The 8259-nt window shown below is 32.4% G+C and overlaps 1 protein-coding gene across 2 annotated transcripts in view; it reads left to right on the plus strand.

The window, feature by feature from the left end:
- The window catches only part of LOC126844483 (cell growth regulator with RING finger domain protein 1-like), a 45150-nt gene extending 36891 nt beyond the window's left edge, over positions 1-8259 (plus strand). For both annotated transcript variants that reach the window (XM_050582719.1, XM_050582720.1), the window contains 4 exons: positions 2738-2909; positions 3426-3573; positions 4501-4608; positions 5899-8259. In XM_050582719.1, the coding sequence (XP_050438676.1) occupies positions 2738-2909; positions 3426-3573; positions 4501-4608; positions 5899-6279 (809 nt within the window). In that variant the 3' untranslated portion in view covers positions 6280-8259. The remainder of the gene's footprint in view (positions 1-2737; positions 2910-3425; positions 3574-4500; positions 4609-5898) is intronic.

Here is an 8259-nt window from a genome sequence, read left to right on the forward strand (position 1 = left end):
GTGATAAAAACACGTTTGTAGTCTAATTAATTAATGTGGCGTAGAATTTAGTGTTGGCGATAAAATGCTGAACCTATGGTGTATTCATGCTTGCCTTTAATTTAAATGTAACTATCTAATTTTAATGTGGATTTCATCGAAAACCCGTTGGTAGGAAAGCTTTGTGCGGCAAGTCCATTTACAATATAATACAAACTAAAAAGCCCTTTGCAACGTGATCCATTCGAAATTAATGGAACTTCCTCTTTTGAAGTATAACATAGTACGAATATATTAAGCTTTTATTTTGATTGAACTCTTTGCAAAAAGCATTTTCCGAGGTAGTTACGAAATACACGACACAAAAACCAACAAAGTCACGAAAAAGATGGGTTTGATACACAAAAGGTTGCAAGTATTTCACATAATACATTTGAATTCTGAAAAATAAAGTAATTACTTACGATGTCTTTCTTATACATTTAAAATATGACTACGTAGTTACGTATAAAACCAGAATAAAGTTCTTTAAGCGTGAATGGTTTTATTTGATTTTTTAAGGCATAATAATATAGTTTAGATTATCTAACCTTCACTGTTATAACGCATACCTCAGAGTATTTAAAGTTTTAACTATTTCTAGTCTACTGTCTACTATTACTCGGACATATAAGGACAAAAAAATGTCTAAATTATTTTTTAGCATTTTGAATCCGGCTAAAACAATGGATGTTCAGAGAATTCGTGAAATACATTATAATATCATGTATAAGCTGTGGAAACGGTCCCCAAAAAAAATACGATTATTTAATCTTTTTTTAAAGACTAGCACAGTAAATGACATCTGGTCGACGTGCTTTGCGGTTCATTAATGCAGCACGACGGATTAAGTTTATTGAATGGAACTTGTCATTACAACACCTAGGGTGTTGAAAACCAATAATAACAGCTCCTACGGTCGCTAGTACGTTGTAATCTGTTTATTATTGACGTTTATCAGCTGCGACTACTAAGGGCGTTATAATGCTGCTAATAATAAACATGGTTAGGAACCCTGTAAAATTTCGAAATAATAAATTACGTGTCATTCCTTTGTATTCATCGGAGTTGAACCTACGCCAAAAAAAAAACTATAAGTCTTCACTTTATTAAAAAAAAATGCAGAAAATATTGCCAAAAAAACGTTTTTGGAAAAATCTGGCAATGACATTTTTGACGGTTCCGGATGTAGATATAATCTCGAAGAATGTAAAAATAGAGTTCTTGATGGTTTTCGAAATCGATTACACGACCTTTTTCCAACAAACTTCTGCCCGACCAAGCACTTAAATTGGAATTCGTTTTTGAGACAATCTCCTAAATTGAATTTGATGTGATTATTCGATAGAACCGAAGAGTTTTCTAATCAACTACACTATAATATTACAATCGATCACTGTATTACTAACCGACGCGAGTTTTAATTGTATTACTATGATGTGTAGGTAACCTAACCCGTTGTGGTTTGGCTAATAGCTTTTGACAATCTGTCAAACTCATGAAAACTGTCATCTAAATGTAAAGCCTTATGGACTTTATTTAGTTGTGTAACGCTTTTTTATGATAGGATTGGTATTATTATTACACAATGATTGATTAGGTTGTACATAGATGTAGGTCTATTGATATTTTCTCCAACTATACGATTTTACAGATTTTTTTAAATTTTAAACCGTCAATGACAGTTTTTGTGATAAAATGGTCGCAAAATAAATATTTCCATTTCAATGAACTAGCTGATTGCAGGACTCGTTAAATATGCAAAGCCGGGCCAACCGCTGTGTTCGGTTAGAATAGGGGGGGGGGTAGAGTTTTTCATTAATATTCATCTTATTTAACGCTTTTGAATAAATCATTTTTACATTTATAGTTTATAAATAATATATTTCCGTGATTGGTTTGTATTCAGTCCCTTTTTCGTGGAAACACGTCGATAATGGCTCGTTTTTGGACAGTTGCTCCATTTTAACAATACTATAAAAAAACGTTATAAAAAATAATGTGAATTAGTTAGTTACAGTAATCGTTGTTTATCAACATTTTACTTGGACATAAACGAGTTGACACGAATATGGAAATCATCAGCTACACTAATCGAATCGTGTCGAGATTACGTGCGCTATGTAATTTATTTAGCTATTCGAGCAATTTTAGGTTCGATGCGAAGCTGTGAAGATATCGATTTAACATTGATGGTTTTTTATTCGTGTTTTTTGTGGCTACCTGCGATAATCGTTACATCTACATGACTGGGTGTGATCATAAGTAGAAAAAGTGCATGTCTTCTCCTCCGCCAACAAAACAAACATGGAATATCCCAAAATTATCAGCTTTTGTTAAATATTCATCAACAGGCTATTAACTAAAAATATTTCTAAATGATTTTTGATCATTCTTTAGATGTGTTTATCAGAAGAGTGGAAAATTATGATACTTTTACCAAAAAGGCCGCAAAGAGTCAGAAGTTCAAAAATACTGATAGAAAATGTTATGTGTGTAGCGATAAAGTATGATATTATTTATAGAAATATTTTCAAAAACTTAATTTTCGCTGTCCCCTCGTTCCCACGGAAGGGTTACTTTAAAACAGAATAATTCGAGTTATTACAAGCCACAAGACCACGTCAACTATTCTATAATACCAGTTACCACCAGCTAATTGTTCTTAGTATTTTGTTTTTGTATTAATATTCTTTTATTTGTTTGTATTTTGTTATAGATCTTAGGTGCACGGTGTCCAGTCAAGTCCCTTACACGTTGCAGGCGTTTTGGGGTGTTTCCATCAAAGAACTTCACCACTTCTTGTGGAAAACATGGAGTTCGTTTCAGACCGCCGTTAAGGAAGACACTTTACTGCGCGGACACTATCAACACTGCGGATTAACTTTACAGTATCCTTTGATTACAAAACAATAATACCGTAAAACGGATTAAAGTTGGTCAAGTTTTATTACACAGATTAACTAACTTAAGCCCATTTTTGCGGTATTTGTAGTAAATAAATAAGCGAACCTGTAAAATGGCACCAAAACGCGATTATGAATGCCAACGTTTGGTAGAATATTACCCTCTAAATAAAAATTCTAATTAGAAATACATTTTTTCATTTGTTTAATACATATAATATGTTACATAGATATATATGCGTTTATATTAATAGACTAGTAAAAAATGTATGCATGTTATATAAATATAATCAAGAAGTTCAAGACTAGACTTTTTTTTACGCATTTAAAAATCCGTATACGGATTAATAGGTGTACTATATTATCAGATGTGTATTATGGGCGAGGGGATTTGTTTTTATTATTTGATCTGCTATCGCGATCAAGGCGTTTCTCGACCTAATGGGCAATTTGTTTTTTTTGTCGAATACAAATACGTCCTTAACCGAGTTTTACCTTTAGCGAAACAAGCCATACAGAAAAGACGGTCCAGATGTTCATGCCTGAGGGAAAATTGGATTTGGGCACGCCACCTCGGCACTGTTACCCCCTGGTCATATTCCTGATACGAGACACCCCGGAAAACTCTACTCTTCATCCAGACGAGACGGTAAGCCCATCGGTTGAAATGAAGTATGACCGTCAGTGTATTAACGTTAAACATTTAGTGTTGTAGTGTATATTATTATAATATTGTATCCGGGTCAATCAGTTTCCCTTTTACTAACAGAGGGCCGTTGAGCGCGCAACCGAATTAATTGTCATTGATTGCTCTTTAGGGGCACATCATAATATCTTATTTGACTTTCGAAAGGCGACATTGAACTGTGTGACTTTCAGAACGATCGTATCGATCAGCGCCTTGAAAATCGCTCGATGGCGTCTGTAGCTATGATGAAATAATTGTTATTATTATTATTATTATTATTATTATTTTGTATCGCCGTTTGGGGAGAAAGGATATTTTTTGTTAAGACATCGGTGACGCCGAACGATATACATATATGTTATTAGGTAAACGTTTTATTTATAACCGCACATCGCGAGTAGGCACTAGTCCAAATCCATTCTCATTAATATTAATTATTATTTATTTGTTACCTACGCACCAGATGGCTTTAATTTTTATTGACAAATTAAAGTGTAATATTTTATGTATTAACCTTGTTTTTCTCGGGTTAGATCATAAGAAAACTTAATGAACATAGTACATACGTACATCAGGTATAAATAAAAAGAAAAATGCAATTGTAAATAGATTGTGATTAAAATCGATAGTTTCTTCGAATGAGTCGATAGACTTTTCAGATATTTTGTTGTTAACACTAGAATGTGTTTTCGATTTTTAAAATGGACTTTGTTTAATTATACCACTATTGTTCTCCTTAAATTGTTATTAAACACCCTTAATAAAATCACAATAGTTATTAGTACTATAAATATATATTTCTTTTGTCTACCGCCTCTTTAGGTGGTATTATATTAATACATTAATACATTTTTTAATAATATAGCTAATGTTGTCGTCTCATTACAGGTGGCATTGGTGAACGTCGTGCATATAAGAGACAATGTGTGTACGTTACCTACCAACATACTGGCGCAGTACCTAAAACAAGCAAACGGACAGCTGTCATCACTTAAGGTGGGTTTCGATTCTTAAACATTTACTCAGTTATACGATTCAAGTGCCTACTTTTATATTGTTATGATTATAAAACACTATTGATTTAGTATATTAATCGTTTTGTAGTTAGCGGGAGGGATTCAAAAGTGATAAATTGGTCACGTATTACGTTATTCTTAATTAACCTATAATAAATAGGTTAATTAAGAATAACTAGTGACTACTACAATTGCTCCGTGCCTCTGACTTAAGAAGTTATAGGAGTTAGCGCCTGTGCCATGGATTAAGACAAACAATCTCTGTTCCTAGCGTGTACAGCTAAATTTCAAAATTGATAGGGTGAGGTCTAGTGCTCGGTTGACAAGTGATATGTTCAATCATTTTTATATTATCGTTCTAACTCTCAGTCTAGTACGTTTTATAATCCTTGCGAATAGGCTCTCTCTTAACAGGACCAAATCATCTGTATTAATTTTCCATGTTTACATCGTAGTCAGGAGCTATTATTGTACCAGTAGGTACATGTCACGGGAGATACATGTTTCTGGTAAGCTAAGCAGTTTCAACCCATACTTACATAATATGAAGAAAACAGTGTACAGAAATCGTTAAAACTCAAAATTTTGAATTTTAGAAAGTTACATGATGTCTTTTTGACAACCATAATTTATCTTTTTTATATTAAAGTAATATGTGAAACTGCTCAAGTTTCTAGAAATATGCATCTCTTGTGACATGTTTTACACGCTAAAAAAAAAGTTGTGTCACACCCACTTCAGAAAATCTATATTTTACAACATTGAACATTTTCAATTTTGTTTAATTTATAAATATTATAGCCGGGCACGAATTTAAGTATAGGTAAACTAGGCCGTAAGTATAGCATTTTTAAGGGGGCGGCAATTTTATATAGTTACCAAAAAATTTGAAATTTGAAAAATAAGTTCGATAACAGTTTAATTTAAAATTAAGAAAACACATATTTTGTTCGCAATATATCAATATATAAATAATGTATATGAATTTAATGTCCATAATAAACATAACCATATTATGGTGATTTTTAATTTTTCCCCTCATAAAACTATAAACTAATATTGTTAACTTTTAAAAGGGCGGCCAATAACTGTTTGTCCATGATTATACCTAAACCGCGGCCGTAGCGACAAATTTCCTGCCCACGGCCTGGGTCTCAAAGAATTTTTAAAATGTTCAAAAATCTTTATTTCGCTCAACTCTCAACCAACTAATGTGAGACTGTGTGTATATAACATAATAACCGTCAATGTTTTTTTTTTTTGTTGGCAGCAATTGTATTTGGCCACAGGTAACGCTTTGAGCTACCAAGACGACGCGGCGGCGTGCGAGGACGAGTCGCAAAGGGCTCTCGTGTTAGACAACAGCAGCTTGAGTGCCGGTCAGGAACAGCTGTGCGTGGTCTGCCAGTTCTATCCGTTGTCCAGGGCCTTGTTGCCTTGCAGGCACACTTGTATTTGCGCTTCTTGCTTTGGAAAGCTGGAGACGTGCCCGATGTGCCGCAGCCCGATCAAGAGCTACTTCTGCGTGCGCAACGAGGACTACCTGGCCGACTGTGCACTGGGCTTGGACAAACCGGGAGCGTCGGCCAAGCGACAGGCGTTCTCCCAGTGGATCCAAGACAGTATTATGGATTTCTTAGGTCTACATTAGGTACCTCTCGTGTATCCTCTACTCGTTCCCTCCGCCGACCGCCAACATCGCTACAACCCATACAGCTCTATACCGCTCGTCTTTGGACATAAAAATCAAACTGTGAATTTCATTGGGCGTGTACGATTGTATTAACTGTGTTAATAAAAATCACACGGCCTCGTTTGTAGCGAATTAGTCCATAGAAAATTAGTCCACAATATGTAATAAGTGATATTATAAAAATAAAATTCATCAAATTCGAACGTAGTGTTTTTATAATAATATTATATATTACGCTGAACCGTTAACGATAAGAAAAGTAGTACGTGCACACTGTATGCGTACCCGGTCGATAATGTGCCTACAATATTGACGCTATTAGTACGACGAGGTGGTTGGCGATGTGAAAATAATAATATTAATTTCATACTTTTAACAATGATTACATACTAAGTCCAAGACCGTCATAGCCACTAGTCGAATTTCAAAACCCAAGTAAAATTTATATAATCCTCCAACGACTAAGCCACAGGTTTTATAGTTATTAATTTCTATGCATACTCGAGCGACACAAAACCTACGTACAATATTATTCATAATTTTAATAGTTTATTGATTACAAGAAGTTACATTAACCGTCTCTTTGGCATATGTATTACAATATTTCTCTTTTTTTTTTTTTAGTAGAATAATATAGATGTTTTTTAACGCAGTCAAGTTCCTTATTTGCATGTACTATTATACATAAAATGATATGTATATTATATACACACAATGTTATATACTATTATAAACATATTTTTTGTATTTAACTATACATAGACAATTTCATATATTTTACGCATAATATGCATTTATAAAATAATCTCAAAAAAAGAAAACGTAGAACTCTTCCTACAGTTTGTTATTAATTCTAATTATTCATGTTTTTCCTCGTTAGAGTTTTAAAATTGCTATTATTATTATTTGATTTTATTTCCTCTCGTGATATTGCTAAATTTTAACTATACTATCTAGAATACAATTGTGTGTAAGGTATAATAAATATTATATACATTATATATTAACATTATTGAAGTATTACGTGTGTAAACGTTGTTTAATTTTTAGATGTGTGTACATTTTAAATACAATTTATGATATTTATTTTTTGTATAAGAAATCTCTGATTTAATGTGTAACTGTGTATTAAATGATTTAAACACTATTTTACTGTAGGTTTGTGGTTTAGAAATTTCTTAGTTTTAAATTAATTATTATTATTACGATTAATGTAAACGTTTGTTTTTCGTGATCATTTTCGAATTTCAATATTATATTGTCTCATTAAATATGATACGTTTCCAAAACCCATTAGTTAGATACCATTGCAACTCGCAAGCGACTTGTCGATTTTCTCTTGTGTTGTGTTTATTATTATTATTTAGGAAATTTATATATACATACTATAATATTAAAGTGTATTAAAATCATAATTGTTTTTAAAAATTAACCATTACCAACCATTTAACTGCGATATGTCGTTTGACAGTGTTGACCAAATTGTCGACACTATAATATTATAAGCAATGCACACAAAATGATCATACTCGATCTAAACCCTATACATATTATATAATTGGCTGTATTTAGTTAACTTGTACAAAACGGGATATCGTTTTGTGATATTTCATTATTATTATTATTATAATTTGTATTTACTCGTAAGGTAAATAATTCTATTATATCATATTATGTTATGTTAGTTATTATAGCTAATTATTATTGAGTAATGTGTAGTGTTTACTTTGCTGGAGACAGTCAATATTCTACGATAAACCGTTTTGGGTTGACATACACTTGGTTGGGCTAAGATGGCAATTTACTAAAGTGTTATGTTGTAAACATCACTAACATAATTTTACCGATTAAGATTTATATAATATTATTATATACATATATATTTGTGTTATGCCTACTTGAATGTGTGATTGTGAATAAACATTTTTTTTGTATTAA

This window comes from Adelges cooleyi, unplaced genomic scaffold, assembly GCF_023614345.1.
Source record: "Adelges cooleyi isolate 19-005CV unplaced genomic scaffold, UGA_ACOO_1.1 ACOO_flye_CR_arks_rails_tigmint_CR_PRNA_651, whole genome shotgun sequence".
NCBI classification, from domain to species: domain Eukaryota; kingdom Metazoa; phylum Arthropoda; class Insecta; order Hemiptera; family Adelgidae; genus Adelges; species Adelges cooleyi.